Source organism: Bacillus rossius, chromosome 8 (assembly GCF_032445375.1).
Source record: "Bacillus rossius redtenbacheri isolate Brsri chromosome 8, Brsri_v3, whole genome shotgun sequence".
NCBI lineage: Eukaryota > Metazoa > Arthropoda > Insecta > Phasmatodea > Bacillidae > Bacillus > Bacillus rossius.
The window spans coordinates 1831568-1848473 of NC_086336.1; the positions used below are offsets into that span (position 1 = coordinate 1831568).

The window sequence follows — 16906 nt, forward strand, 5'->3', positions numbered from 1 at the left end:
TTTTGTTGTCTTTTACAGTTATTTTTGTAACACTAATTATTAGCCAGATTCTCTCTGTATGGCTCTACCATAAGAGTCTGTACTGTCTCGGCGCTGGAAGTGAGGTTGACTGAGGTGGTCTTCTGCCTCACGACACTTCAACGTGTTCAGGCGCAGCAGTCTGATCCTGACGTCGAGCCTCGTGGGGACTCACTCGCGCTCCACCCCGGCCACGGAGCCCAGCTTCGACGAGGGGGTCCACCTGCTGTCCCCCGTGGAGCCGCAGGGCAGCGAGGGCAACGTGAAGATCACGCCCTCCACCCCGCTCCGGGGGCAGCTGGTGGCGCTGCGGGACTCTGTGGCCAACAGGCTGTCCTTGGTGCGTGTCTTCCCGGTCGGACGTGACTCCTCCGTCTCCTCCGATCTGCCAACAACACCGACACCTCCCCCTGTTGTTGTTCCAGGAGTACAGCGACGGCTCCATGTTCCGGATAGCCTTGCCCGACCTGTGCACCTCTCCCCTCGGTAAGCTGTCAGCGTGCGACGTGGCGTAGCGTATGAGGCCGGGAAATAATTAGTAACAGAACGCATTGGATAATTCCTTCTTTCATCAGCGTACTTAATAAACATTAAAGCAAACATGTAGTTTCAGTAAACTGTGCCTCTGGTAATGATATCACTAATGCTAAAGAGAAATGAACTGTTTACAAGATACAGCATTTTGTTATTTCTCGGTTATGGAATCTGTTTATTCTGATCAAAGAACCTTATTTTTCTACATGTTTTTAGCCAAGGTTTTTGAGAATATCTTGATTGAACCTCAGAAATTAAGTGCGGTGCCTGACCGGCACACCTGGAATGTAGGCCTGTGCCGAGTCTTTAACTGACCGAACGCTTTGAGTGAATTTTGGTCCCGATTCTGCTTGGCACTGCTCGATTTATCAAGGTTTGCCCTGCGTAAGCATGTACCTGATTCTTTCATTTTTCATTTATTTATACCAATGATGTTCATTTAACTTTTAAGCGATTTGTTGTCCGACTTCTTAGTTCATTTTTTTTCTCTCCTATGTAATTTTTTTATTATTTTTTTGCAATTTTTTACATGATAACGTCTTATAAATCAATGAACGCCGGCTGCACGCACGAAAAATTGTCACTTTCCGCCTGAGCCGAGCGTGCGAGAACCGGCCAACCACCGTGCGAGGAAAATCTTCCATAATATCGAACAGGTTAAGGCGGGCTTTTTTTAACTAATTGTTCGTGATTATATTCAAACAAATTATTTAAATTAAATTAGCTAAAAAACTGTAAATAATGTTTGAAAATTACAAATTGTGCAATTTTTCATCAATGTTTTCTTATGACATTATCACGTAAAATCATTGTCGTCCCCCCCTTTTTTTCCACTTGTGTACGGCACAGTGCGAGGGTGGAGCACCACGCTCGTGAGTGAGTGTGTGTGTGTGTGTGTGTGGCAGTGGCGAGGAGCGTGGAGGCCTTGCAGCTGGTGCTGCAGCGGGACCTGGCCATGCAGCTGGCCGTCAGGTGGTACGGGGTGCGCAACGCCCCGGGCACGCGGGACCTGTCGCCCGCCCACGAGTGGGAGCTCTTCGCAGACACACTGCTGGGTGAGGCCGCCCCGCATTACTGGCTCAAACACCGGGAGCATTCCTTCTTGCCGGTTCCCCGAGTCAGCAAGCGTAGTGTTCAGGTCCATGTGCTGGACTGGTTAACAGTTAACTATAACTAACTGTTTCCAAAGAAAGAACTTCACCCAAACCTAATTCAAGACATGCATGTTCGTTCTAAAATTCACCATTTTCAGCATTTCAAACTCAAAATACTAACAGCAGTGAAGAAAAAAAATTTACAGGCATGATTTTAAACAAGCTCTTGTTCGGCATTTGAAGTACATAGGCAGCAAGTAATGAAAGTGATGTGGGCAGTGTCTGGCAACAGTGCGCAGCAGTGGAACATGCGTGTGCAGAGCTGCTGGGGTACGACGTGGAGAAGCTGGCGGGCGCGGGCGCGAGGGACCCCGACCGGCCGAGCGTGCTGGCCAAGCGGAGGCGCTCCTCGGAGGGGGGCACGCCGGGGGACTGGCACCTGCTGCAGGGCTCGGCCCACCACAGGGCCCTGTCCTGGGGCCTCGGGGCGCTGCTGGGGCTGCAGTGCGCGGGCGCCGCGCCCGACACGGTCGCCGGTGACGCCGGTGGCTCGGAGACGGGCCGCGTCAGCAGCGCCGCGCCGCTCTTCTGCTCCGCCCCGCTGGTGCTCTTCACCCTGCACCTGCTCTACCAGGTGGGGCAATATCACATTACTCACCAGCATAGGATACTCTTCAAATGGAATTTAACATTCAGTGAAAACTAATTATTTGCATATTTCATCAGTGCCCAAAAATGTTTTTTGAAATTTCAATAAATTGATAAACAATATAATATATATATATATGTGTATGTATATATGTGTGTGTATATATATATATATATATATATATATATATATATATATATATATGTATATATGTATATATATTTGTATATATATAATATGTGTGTGTGTATATATATATATATATGTATATATATATATATATATATAATTTTACACCTCACTAATTTATACACACACACACACACACACACACACACACACACACACACACACACACACACACACATATATATATATATATATATATATATATATATATATATATATATATATATATATATATATATATATATATATATATATTTAAATGAGATGTAAATAAAAGAAAATAAGAAATATTAATTTTAATTTTGAAAATAATTTTGTTAATCCAACTGATTATCTCATTATACATGTAAAACTGTAGTATGTATATTTAAAAAAAAAAAAAATCTAAAATTCAATAAATTATCCTAACTTTGATAATGTTACATTATTTAAATTACATTTTTTCAATGAGTGCCACTTGGTGTATCTATTAGTAGTGAATAATAAAAAAAAATTTCAAATATTGAATAGAATATTAAATTATTCACGAATACAGAATAACTAATTTATTATTATCTAATATCTAATCCCTATATCAGATCCCTATTATCATGTCAGTTGGTCTTTGATGGGTCAGCACTTGAAAGAATATAGGAAGTGTGCACTACTACGTCTGCCTTCATGGTTTACTTTGTGGCACATCTACTGACTGCTATTCAACTGTAGAGGGAGGGGGGAGGGGGATGTGCACTGAGATTAAAATATCCACCACTTCCAAAACGAAAATTAAATAATGTTAAGAAGTTTTTCACTTCATTTTATTATTTAAAATACTAAAAATAAATAAACTGCATTGTTTTAAAAAAAAACTGTTAAATCGAAACATTCAGTTTGTGTTCAGTTAGCAACACAATTACAAGTAATTTTCTAATTTACCATGAAAAAAATTAAAAGTATTTAAAATAAAAGCATTTACCAGAGCCATTCATATATACTCTTGTAAAGTGTAGAACGAACTTCTGGGCTGTGTGTTGTGCTATTGTATTCACCAAATATTTATCTTCAGTGTCTGCTGAATGAGTTTGAGTGAAGCCCAACGTTGTTCTGGTACTGAGCGGTGACGAAGCGTGTACTGCCTCAGCCGAGCGTGACTCGTGACGGCAGTGCAAGCGCGCGTGACGACGCCGGCACGTGGAGCCGGAGGTCACGCACGCACACGAGACACGGACGGACTGTCGGCAGGACTTGAAGCTGAACGTGCTGCTCTACGAGGGCTTGCCGCTGCTGGCACGGCTGCTGCACCAGCTGGCCGGCGACCTGCGGCTGCCGGAGTACGTGCAGCACTACTGGCGCGACTTCCCCCGCCACTGCGCGCTCGCGCCCGCCCGGGTGAGTGCCACGCACGCACGCACACTCGCACACCTCCGCGAGCGCGGCGTTTCGTCCAGAGACGTACGAGACTGTATAATCCAGATGAAACGACACAATTAATAAAGATTCACTCGCGAACAACTCGACTGGCAGCAAGCATGCACGACAGCACGACTCACCGCCGTGATGGTCGAACAACTGTTGTTGCTTCGTTGCCGGGAAGCCCTTGGCAGGCAGGCAGCCAACTTGTAAAAACTTGCAAGCAGCACGGGAAGTTCATACACTATACACTAAATTAACACACAATATGTATTTACAAGTCCAAACGCAGGGCGTCTGCAGTCTGACACTAGTGACACTGTGAAGTGAGGCAAGGTTAAGGAAATGTATTTCTTTTCAACGTTACCTGAATATGTGTTAACAGTGGCTGCATGAGTAACTTTGTGGTACATCATAGTTTTATGATAATTGCAGGTGTTTACCATCAAACGGTACCGCTCCCTTGTTCTAAAGTTGAATCCATGCTTCCACCGGAGGACCACGCAGGTAATTGCGACTGATATAAGTCCACGGAATTGTCCATACACACGTCACCGCACCAGTCCTACAACCCGTATTGTGTGCACGGCACACCCATTGTTCCCGGTAATCTTCAACCAACCACCGAAGTTGCTCCAAAATTCCGCACATAACGAACTCTCTAAAACCACGAACCGAACAGTCAGAAAATGGCGCCTGGTAACGGTATTCTTCCACAGTCAGTGTCACCAACATCTCAAAGTTAAATTACCTCCTAACATCATTTATAGACTAGTTTATACGAAACATACCGCCCACCAAAATTATACAAATTTTCAGTCAACTCTTGAGCCTACAACCTTAATGACATTATATACACCCATCAGAGACACGGCACAATTCACTGAGCAGGAAGGTGACATAGCTTCACCACTGGCCTCTTGAGCAAACCACAGGCAGTTTTTATGTCAGCTACTCTAGAAACTCCATCCTTTCCTGGATAGAGAGTCAGAACGCGACCAAGTTGCCATTGAAGCGGTGGAAGACTGTCTTCCTTTACTACTACAAGGTCTCCTACGTTGAGGACTGTGCCCCTGGTTTTCCACTTCACTCGTTGCTGGAGAGTGTTCAGATACTCCTTGGACCACCGCAGCCAGAAATGTTGAACAGACTGCTGAAGAAGTTGATATCGGTCCAGTCTCTTCATTGAAAGGTCTGTCAGATTTGCAGATGGTGGAGCCAACAATGTTTCCCCAATCATGAAATGGGCAGGAGTCAACACATCAAGATCATTAGGATCGGATGAGATCTCGCACAGTGGGCGAGAGTTCAAGATTGCCTCAATTTGGACAAACAACGTTGTCAGCTCTTCAAAGGTTAAACTTTGCTGACCAACAACTCTCTTCGGGTGGTGTTTGGCAGCCTTCACACCAGCTTCCCAAATCCCCCCGAAGTGTGGTGCAGCAGGAGGGTTTAGGTGCCACTGAATGCCCTTGTTTGCCAGCTGAGTAGCAACCTTATTTGAATTGGTTGGGTCTCCAAGAAGTTGTTCCATTTCTGAAAGGTAGCGACGTGCACCAACAAAGTTTGTACCGCAATCGCTGTAGACATCCTTGCATAAACCTCTCCTAGAAACAAATCTATAAAAAGCATTCAAAAATGCATTAGTAGACAATGAAGAAACTACCTCCAAGTGAACGGCCTTAGTAGCAAGGCAAACAAACAAGCACAAATATGCCTTGAGTATGAGGGCATTACGAAGTTGAGAGCTTTTGATTGAAAAGGGACCTCCAAAATCAACTCCGACACTCTGAAATGGTCGTGATTCCCGCACCCTGTTAACAGGGAGACTGCCCATGATGGGCTGAATGTGTTCAGCATTGAATCGCCAACACCTAAGGCATTTGTGAATTCTTGACTTCACTAACCTTCTTGCAGACAATATCCAAAATGTGCTACGAATCACTGCCAGTGTTGTTGCCAGACCACCATGAAGACATTGTTTGTGGTAATAGTCAACAATGAGATTCGTGACATGACCTTCCTTGGGCAGTAAGGTTGCATGTTTCTCGTCGAAACTCATGGCTGAATGATGAAGTCGTCCTCCGACTCTCATGATGCCGTCCTTATCTAGGAGTGGGTCAAGGGATCTGAGGTTGGAGGAACAGCTTCTGCCTTGAACAAGATTGTCAAGGTCAGTCTTGAACGAATCTTGTTGAACTTGTTTAACAACAACCTTCCTTGCCGATTCCAGTTCGGCCGGTGTCAGCGGACCCAATTCACGCTTCACCCTAGGGATCTTGAGGTTGGAAACAAAACGTAGGATGTACGCCACAACTCTCAGCAGTGTCAACCACGAACCTCTCCAGACAATCAAGTTTCAGTGAACTGACTTGTGTAGCCATTGATATTACTTCTGGCACCCTTGTTTCTGCGTTGTACTCTGGAACATTCTGAAGGGTGGTGATGATAGCTGGCCATTCCTCCTCCCTGCGTGCAAGCCACCCTGGTCCTTGCCACCACAACTGATGACCAAGCAGCTCCTTAGGCATCAAGCCTCTTGAAGCACAATCAGCTGGGTTGTCATGAGAAGATACGTGTCGCCAGCGTATGGGTATCTTGCACTCTTGGGTTTGCGACACTCGATTAGCCACAAATGTTTTGAGACGATGGGGTGACGTTCGAATCCATGACAAAACGACTGTTGAATCACACCATGCAGTAACAGCTGAAATGGATATGTGGTTTGACACTACATTCTCAATAACCTTAAAAAGGTTCACCAGCAGATTGGCCCCAAGAAGCTCGAGACGTGGAAGTGTGACTGTCTTGAGTGGTGCTACTCTTGTCTTGGCCATTAATATGTTGATTGTGACCTCAGGCCCGTTCCCCGACACCCTCAAATATACTACTGCAGAGTAGCCATTGATGGACGCATCACTGAAACCATGAAGCTCGAAAGTGGTGTTGCTATGGGTGCTCACATACCGAGGAATACGTAAACTTCTAAGAGAAGGAACCTGTACAATGAAGTCACGCCATGTCTTCTTCAAGTCTGACGGTAGGGGTTCGTCCCAATCAATGCCTAACAGCCATAGATGTTGAAGGAGCAGTTTTGCTTGGAAGACTACTGGAGCAATCCATCCCAAGGGATCATAAATCTGAGCAATGTTGGACAACATGCCTCGTTTGGTTATGGTTTCACTGAACTTGCTGAAATGGTAGGAAAATCTATCACTTGTTGCATCCCAGAACACTCCTAGAACCTTAATTTCTTCACCACCATCTTCTTGGAATTAAAGTGGGCATTCTCGGTGATCCTCAGGAACTGCTTGCAACAATGCTTCATGATTGCTTGACCACTTCCTTAATTCAAACCCACCGAGTTTCAGCAGATCAATCAAATCACGTTGCAACTCAAGTGCAGTTGACACTGTTGAAGCACCTGTCAACACATCATCCACAAAAATATCTTCGATTAATACTTGTGATGCCTTAGGATATTTTTCCTTCTCTTCGAGTGCAAGCTGTTGTAAAGACCTCATGGCCAGAAATGGTGCAGTCGACATACCATAAGTGACAAGTGTCCAGCTGAAATTCCTGAATAGGTTCATTTGAGTTCTCTCGCCATAGAATCACCTGGTACGGCTTATCTTCTGGATGCAGGTGGATCTGCCTATACATTTTACATATATCTGCAGTCAACACAACAGGATGAAGACGGAATTTGGTTATAATTTCCACCACATCATTTTGTAGCCGAGGTCCCTTTTTCAGTGTGTCATTTAATGAATCTCCCGATGAAGTAGCCGCTGAAGCATCAAAAACAACTCTTAGTTTCGTGGTAGAGCTGGTTTCCTTCAGTACACAGTGATGAGGGATATAATACTTAGCGCCTTGCATATTTTCATCGCTCAAAGGATGCATGTGGCCAAGATCTTGATATTCTCTAAGGAAATTACAGTACTCAGACTTCAGCCCTGGATTGCGTGCCAAGCGACGTTCTAGCTGCTGTAATCGGTTTACTGCTTGGGGGCGAGAAACACCCAGGTCTGGAGGAAAATCCTTGAATGGCAAGCGTACTGTAAACCGTCCATCAGCATCACGTGAATGTGTTTGAAGAAAATGCTCTTCACACTCACGATCATCTGGATTACAATGCTTCATTGGGGGCAGTTCTTCACTCTCCCAGAATTGGCGAAGGACATCTGATAGGTTGTGAGTGGTTAGAGTCGATGTAAATAACGACACCACCTGATTAGCTGAATCATCAGAATTACATTTGACATCTTGTGGGTTGTGGGTTCTGTGTGTGATCTTCCCCATCAAAACCCATCCAAAAATGGTGTGAAAAGCAGCAGGGTAGCCTGAAGGTACTGGATACCGCCCACCATCAAACACTTCCGGATAGACATCTGCTCCTAGAAGTAAGTCAACTGGTCCTGGAGTGTGAAATCCTGGGTCAGCCAACTGCAACTCTGTATACTGTTGGCACACTTGATGAGATACTCTAGCACATGGCATGCCAGACATCAGGTTCTTTAGAATCAATGCATCAATTATCAACTGCTGTCCTTCCTGCTGACATGGAGAGAGAGTACAGGTCACAAGTCCCTTGTTGGCTTCAACAACCGACTGTCCTAATCCCAGCACTGAAATATGGGCCCTCCTCCGTTGTAAACCCAACTGCCTTACACAGCTCTCGGAAATGAATGATGATTGGGAACCAGAGTCAAGCAATGCACGCACTTGTAGGCCGTTTCCCCATGCATCCTGAATATGTACTAGTGCAGTACCAAGAATTACAGTGGGTGCTGGAATCCCTGAACTTGTCAACGATACCACATGAGAGCCATTTTCTGGACCCACATCACGCACAGGTCTATTAGCAATGGATGTGTTACCATTTACCTCACTGCTTCCTCGTATAACTCCACTTCTTTCAGTGTCTGAATTACCTTGCAGCTCACTAGACCCTTTATCACTTGAATGAAGCAATGAATGATGACGTCGATCACAATGAGTACACTTGAAGGTTGAAGTGCAGTCCCTGGCCTTATGGTGTTTCAGACAATTGAAGCAAAGGTTATGAACTCGCACCTTCTCACGTTTTTCAGGGTTTGATAGGCTGGCAAACACTGGGCATCTGTAAATTGTATGACTACTGTGACAAATGACACATTCTTGCTCCTGAGAATTTGAAAAAAATACTCTACGCATAGTTTGAGGTGCCCCTGGATGCATCTGTTTTCTGACAACATGCCGTGATGTAGAGCTAATCGATAACTCGGAGATGTCAGCTGCTACCAATGCCTTGCAGCGACCTTCCAGGAAATCAAGCAGTTGTTCAAAACTTGGCATTTTCACATCCTTGTGTGCTAACTCAAATTGGCACCGAGTGTCTGAATCCAACTTTGGCAACACAGTATTTAAGAGCACAAAACTCCACTCACTCACCGGGAATTTCAACACCTTCAAGGCACCAAGGTTTTCCTTTATCACATCAACTAGTTTCCTTAAAGCAAGCGGATTTGCAGTTAATGCTGGAAACCTTGTTATATTTTCCCAATGAGCAGTCGCTATTTTTTGCACATCCTGGTACCTATCTGTTTATGTCTTCCATGCCAGCTCATAATTTTCTGTTGAGAGTGGCAGGTTTTTGATGAGATTAAATGGGTCTCCTGATAGTGAGGTAAGTAAATACTGGTGTTTCTCCACGGCTGACAAGGATTTATTTTCATTCACCAATGCATTAAATAAGTCAAAGAAACTAGTCCACTGACTAGCTTCACCAGAAAACGTTGGTAGCTGTAGTTTAGGAAGTTTCACACAGCTGGACACAGGCCTTTGTTCTGCTCGAGAAACTTGAGAAGAGATAACAGGAGTAACAATTCTAGTGTAAATTTCCTGAATTCTGTAATATGCAATATCAAATTCTTCAATTTCGGCATCATAACTACTGGCAGATTGGTCACTCACCTCACTTGACTCGGAAGCAAGCTGTATCTGTCCGTCTTCAAATTCATCTCTAAGCTTACTAATATCCTGAAAATGAGCCTTCAATAATTCCACACGGCCTTTATCCTTCTCCACCTCATTAGCTAGTTTCACCAAACGGTTCATACGCCCCTTAACGAGCTGCAATCTTGCTTCTAATTGACTTCGAGACATCTTAAAGCAGGGAACAATCTTCACAATCGTTAAACGTGAAAATATCAAACGGTAAACGTAAACAAAAACACTAGATTCGATTACATCTGAATAGAATAAAAATCGATTTTCAATATCTCGATTATGTATTCAAGTTCGACATAAATACGTCATCAACCACACGTATTTATCAATACGCCCAACCAACTTTACGAATATATCCACAGGACGCAGACTGTTTTTCTGTGCCGATTCGTTGTATATCCGGCCCGTAGGACCAATGTTTACCATCGAACGGTACCGCTCCCTTGTTCTAAAGTTGAATCCATGCTTCCACCGGAGGACCACGCAGGTAATTGCGACTGATATAAGTCCACGGAATTGTCCATACACACGTCACCGCACCAGTCCTACATCCCACAACCCGTATTGTGTGCACGGCACACCCATTGTTCCCGGTAATCTTCAACCAACCACCGAAGTTGCTCCAAAGTTCCGCACATAACGAACTCTCTAAAACCACGAACCGAACAGTCAGAAAATGGCGCCTGGTAACGGTATTCTTCCACAGTCAGTGTCACCAACATCTCAAAGTTAAATTACCTCCTAACATCATTTATAGACTAGTTTATACGAAACAGCAGGTTTATATGTAAGGTAATAAATAACATGTTTTGTATTTGCTGGTCTTATCAGTACATGATAAATAAGTTTGAATTACATCTTAATTTTTTTCATGAAACAGGGACTAATTTTTTTCGTTACCTTAGTTTAATTCAGTTTTTTTTACAAAAAAAGTCAGGTTTGTTTTATAATTTTTTATAATTCTGCACAATTATAATATTTATATTTGAATCCAGGAAAGCCAGTTCCAAGATGCTGATTTGAAGAAACTTGCCAACCTGAACGCTGTGCCGATGGAGCCCCCGGATATTTTCCAACACTTGCACGACATGCTGTTGGGACAAGAGTGTGTGCCTTACCCGTACATCAGTCGCCTGAACAAGACCTCGAAGAACATTGTGCAGGTCTGTGTGGTTCCATTACTACCGGCGTTTAGCCAGCGGCTGTATGGCGCTGATTCCTAGGGCAGAAAAATGCTCATTATGTTATATTTTAAAGAGACATTTTTTGAGGTCTTAAAGTGTAATAGTAGTTCCATAACAACTGTATCAGCTCATTATGTCTCCAGTAAATTCAAATTTATGAGTTTTGTTTCATTGCGTGTTACTACTTCATATTTTATTATATATTTTTGTTTAAACAGTTTTTTTTTTTTCAGAATTAAAAAAAAAAAAACATTTAGAGTGTAGTTAAAAGTTCTAGAGTAAATACCGTATTTACTCGCATATAGGTCGCGGCAATTTTACCAGATTTGATGGGGAAAAAATGAAGTGTGACCTATATGTGAAGAAAAAATGTTTAAAATTTTTGAGGAATTTTTTTTTTCAATACAGTAGAATCCCACCGATGCGACCCCCCTCTGATGCTCCATTCCGTTTATACGACCGTTTTTTGAGAAACCGTGAAAAATTTGAGCAGAGAAAGTTTAAAATTTGAGTAAAATCGGCTGAAAAACAAGTCTATTACACTTTGTTGTTGGGCGCTGTGTGTTCACGTTTATCTTGGCGAGAGCTGGGGGCAGTGTCTAGCCGAGCTCGGCGCGTCCACAATCGCACGAAAAGCCGTCTCAGCTGTCATGTTATCTTACCCGCCCGCACGAAAAGCCGCTGTGGTAGCTTCTGCGAGAGCGTAAGAAACTCGTCCGGCCAGGCTGGCGGTAGCTGCGGCTTGACGTCATACGTGACGTGACGCTTGCCTCTCCCATCCCCTGCTAATTCTTCAAGGCTCATCCCTCCCAGAGCCACAAACCATGTAAAAACACCCTCCCCTCCTTTTCCAACTAACATTTAAACACATTCCCTCCCTTATTTCAACCTTCTGCGTGAGAAACTGTCAGCATCCTTCTCCCCTCCCACACCGCGTGCAGCAAAAGCCAGGTTGTATAGTCCATTCTCGGTAAAATAAATATTTTTATGGGCTTATACGACGGTCGTTCGCCGTTAATAAATACTTTATAAGTTTAAGTTATTATGAAACAATTTGTTTATTAGTCAAAAGCAGTTTCTGCTGAAAAATCACTAATACCTCGAATTTTATTGAATAGAAAAATTTACCAGGGCCGTAAATATATTTATTTTACTGCATAGTTACTTTTTCATCTGCATTCGAACGTGTTTTTTTCTCTTTTTTTACTCTGTGAAGGGTCGTGGAAAAGATAATTGCTTGAGCTGTCAAAATAAACATTGTTGATGGCAAGGGCGGGAGCGCATCCTGTCTGTCTGTCACTGTGATTATCTACTCCAAAAACATGTCACAGCATTTCAGGATAGCATTGTTCTTATATCTTTCGTTTAGAGCCGAATGTTTTCTACCTGATCCACACAAGTTCCTTCGCCACGTTTTGAACGAAAATAACAACCAGCCGGCTAGCATAGCCGAACTCGCATGACGCGAATTCACTTAGCGCCAAAAAAAAATGGTAAACGAAGGGCGATGTTGCACCTGGATGGCAAACAAGTAGAAAAAGGGAAGGGGAGAAGCAATGGTTTCCCCAGCTACTATCTTCTCTGTGTCGGGGACTTCCTCGCACGTTTAAAACGAAAACCGCTGTAGATATAAAAAATCATAACAGGCCTTTTTTATTCAAAAATAAATTTACTACAACTTTTATTCTGTGCATTTTTTCAATACAAAGCACTGTATTCGAGTTATAGTCTACAATTAAGACTTTTTAAGAAGTCAGGAATCTAACTTAACTTCAATTTTCTATATTCGGTTATTACGAGTACTTGTTGTTACAACAATTTATCACACCATTGTCAAGTCAGGAATCTAACTTGACTTCAATTTTCTATATTCGGTTATTACGAGTACTTGTTGTTACAACAATTTATCACACCATTGTCAAGTCAGGAATCTAACTTGACTTCAATTTTCTATATTCGGTTATTACGAGTACTTGTTGTTACAACAATTTATCACACCATTATCAGCTCTCGTAGTAGCGGTGTTTTACAGTACCCGTTAACTCTTTTGTGCACGGGGCGCCGGCCGTTCGCGTCATTAATTTACCAGTGCAATCTATATGGGGGGAATCTTAAATACCAAATTCAAGACCTCAAATTATGGGTGCGATCTATATGCGATGGCGACGTATATGCGAGTAAATACAGTAAATTAGAAAATGTATATTAATTTAAATATTTTAAAATTTGAGTTATAATTATGTCACATGACATACGTTTGACCTGTGACATAGCGGGACACAAGTTGTCATGTGGCCAGATTGCTAGCGCCATGGTGCAGGTTTAGACGTCGGCGTGAACGGCTTGATTACCTCCTGTTGGTTTCCTGGCTGTTCAGCTCTGTACAGCTAGACACACTGTAAAGCATATGCAATACTTTTTTAATAAATATGCAAAAACATTCATGTACACAACAAAGATGCCTAACTGTCCAACACATTATTAAGTGTAAATTTAATTACTTATAAAGCAACTGTATGTTTGTGTACAAAACATAAATTATAATTATTTAACTAAACACTTATGTTGTAATGTTGAAGTATTTACCATTTTGTGTTCATTGCCATTATTTAGCTTTTTAAACATTTATATTCTTTTGGACATTTATTTTTATGTTCATAATTGAGGGTAGTTTTAAAAATGTGCAGTTCCAGTTGTGAATGTGGGAAGGGACGTGTATTTCAGTTGGTAGCACTGCGGACGTATGGCTACGAGGACCCTCACTTGGCAGTGGAAGGCTTTGTGAAGCTAAACGTTCCCCTGGGCAAGGTTGGCGACCCTGAGGAGGTGACGTCGGCGCGGGACTCGTATCCGAGCGCCAAGTACCCCATGCCGCACCGAGCCGTGCTGCTGATGACCGAGCTAGGTACGTGCCGCGCGGCGCTGTGGCTGGTCTGTGTTGGACTTCAGTTGCCACGCATTCACTCTGCGGTCACGTACACCAGCAGTTGCTGGTGTGTGATTATTGATTTGTTGCTGTAGTTCTGTTTTTTTTTAAAGTTAAGGGTGACAATATGTTAAAAAAATAATATTCATCCTGTATTTTTCTTGCGGCAACAGTCGTGGAAATATTGGGAACATTTAGAAATGTGAGACAATCTATACACTGTCTTTTACAAAATTATTTGAATAGAAGCATGAGCAATAAAAAGAAATTTGCAAGATGAATATGTTTATAAAAATGAAATGGCTCTGTTAGTTACACAGCGCAGTACTGCTGGCTAGTTATCTTCACAGTGCTCTGTCACGGAAGCACAGCAGAAAGGAAACCACGATGAGCCTCAGTAAGGATGACTGGGCTGGATGTGAGGTGGCGTGTCGCCCTGCACATCCCCACTCCAATAATATTCCTCATAAATTACAATATGTATATATTTTATAACTCCTAAGTATATTCTCACCTTGTGATTCTAAAAAGGCACCTGGATCTGCTTTTTAAAACAGTTGTGCATGAAGCTGTTATTGTAATCAGTTCCCCCACCGCAACGCTCTACGTGCCGGGGTCGAGAGGCCGTCAACGTGCGTGCAACTGACTGCTTGTCGCCCCTCCAACCCCCCGCACCACCCGGAGGCCGTGCTCAGGCAGTAAACAGAGTGTTCCCGGGGCAGCAAGCCCCTCAGTGTAAGGCAGGTGTAGCACCAGCCACTGTCTCTACGCCTGTCTAATCCATAGGGCAATACCACTAACTTCCTTCTGTCCATCAAGGCCCTTCGCCTTGGATCGGCCGAATCAAGGGACCCCACCCAGCCTCGTTCCTCACTGACACAGCAGTAGGGTAGTTCCTCAGCGACGAGACTATCCGGTGACATTGGTCCGTTCGGGAAAACAGCCCACTGGGTTGCCACGACCCGAACACTCGGGCAGGACTGGTGGCTTGCTGGGGAACCAGTCACGCCTGAAGACAGCACACTGCACCGCGCGCCTCGTTGGTCGGCCCTCGACTGCTGCTCCCTGCTCCTACCCCGCTGCAGTCGGCGGGGAGCCCTCCCGACCTGGTTGGCCCGGCCCACCGGGCGCTGTGTGGCTGCAGTGGACACGACCCCACGACCCACCACAGGACATGGCGACGTACTCGCACTTTTGTGACGTTATTTAAACAAGAACAAGCCGGGTTGTAAATACTGCCTTCTTTAGTATCTAAACTTTAAAAATAGGGCAGCATTACAAAATGTGCTCTGTTCTTTGATTCTTGCAAATGGGAAAGATTTATTTAAAACCATTGCTGTGATGCATGGGGCCCAGGTTTTGTTCATTTTAATCTTTATAAATACCTATTAATGGCTGCATTTTTGGTGTATTATTTCATTGTAACTAAACTTAATTTAAAAATATTGACAGTTTATCAATAAAGAACATTTGCTTTACTTTTTGCATGATGAAACCAGGGACTTATGACACACTAGCTCCATAATTATTTTAATGTGTGATTAGTGCACGGAAATGAGCCTTGCCCTTGCGAAGAGGTGGTGATGGAGAGCCGCGTGCACGAGTGCTGTGCTTGCTGAAGCGTGGGAGCGTGACGATGCGGTGTGGTCCCCAGGCGTGACGAGGCAGGACCTGCAGGTGCTGCCGGCGGGCGTGGCCTTCCTGGTGCAGGACCTGGTCTACCAGAGCCGGGCGGACCCCCCGCTGGACTGGCCCCGGGCCGCCTACTGCCTGGTGGGGCGCGAGGACCTGGCCGCGCAGTGCCTCGGGCCGGCCGAGAGCTCGCCCGAGGCCCGCGACGCCCGCAGACAGGACGTCGCCAAGATGGCCGAGGTCGACCAGGAGGACGGCATGGACGGCATGGAGTTCGAGGTGAGCTCTCTTCAGTATTCCTGCTTAATAAGTCTCACTACCCTCTTTTATCGCATGATCTTCACAGCTATATTTTAGGGCGTCAAAATTTTGATTAAAAAACCTCTCGCGTAAACGTCGCATCATGTTTTTGGTCCCGCTATTAGATTCCAAGCGCTTTGTGTGGGAATTTTTTCCGTATGAATCAATGTCTTTTAAAGTAGGAATCTAATACGTATTTAATTAACGGAAATACAAAGTTGTCTGATGTGTGAATTTTCTCTTAAAGGCGTTTTTAAACGTTTTAACCTTTATCTGTTCGTTTGCGTAGCCGCGGATGTACTGCTTACAGAAATGTTAGCCAACGTTAGTTGGCACCATTCATGTTTGGTTATGTAGCTTTCCATATAGAGCGCGCACACGTAGTCCAATATCGATATCTCGCCGATTGCATGCACCGCGCGCTCTCTGTCGAGTGCCGAGTTTACTACACTTGATGGCCCGCACTCTTTTGTGGTACGACGAAAGTTATGCGTTCGTTCAGGCTCACATTCGGGTCGCAGATTTTGTCTTTCTATTTACAAGTTGAAGGAAGGTTTTTGTTGGATGACTTATTAATTTCAATTGTTTGGCGTGCTCTTTTATACATCACTATTTTAAATAAAAGTACTTTCCATGAATAGGTTTTGTTTTTTGAATAACTTTACCAAACAAATTTTTTTTTCTTGCATAAACTTCGCACCCCTACTTTTCAAACTTGATTTTAGTATAAAATGTGCGACGATTATGCGATTAAACACTGTAATTATTCTGTATAACTTCAGATAAGTATAATTTAATTGCATTTACTGTATTTTACACTTTGATAACAGGTTTAGTGTGCACAAAAGTTTGCAGATCTCTCAACATCTAGACACTAGATGTACTGTTTACTGTATTTATCTGAATAGTTCATTGGTGTGCAGTTGTTTTGATTAGAGCACTAAAAAAATTGAACTACTGTTATTTGACCACCTGCAGTGTACAGCATTTTTCTTTG

At 43.6% G+C, this 16906-nt stretch overlaps 1 protein-coding gene across 2 annotated transcripts in view; it reads left to right on the forward strand.

Annotated features, from left to right (window-relative positions):
- The window catches only part of LOC134535448 (anaphase-promoting complex subunit 1), a 74334-nt gene that overhangs the window by 15846 nt on the left and 41582 nt on the right, over positions 1-16906 (forward strand). For both annotated transcript variants that reach the window (XM_063374554.1, XM_063374555.1), the window contains exons 11-18: positions 151-358; positions 444-504; positions 1458-1607; positions 1967-2280; positions 3706-3852; positions 10863-11030; positions 13776-13956; positions 15632-15888. In XM_063374554.1, the coding sequence (XP_063230624.1) occupies positions 151-358; positions 444-504; positions 1458-1607; positions 1967-2280; positions 3706-3852; positions 10863-11030; positions 13776-13956; positions 15632-15888 (1486 nt within the window). The remainder of the gene's footprint in view (positions 1-150; positions 359-443; positions 505-1457; positions 1608-1966; positions 2281-3705; positions 3853-10862; positions 11031-13775; positions 13957-15631; positions 15889-16906) is intronic.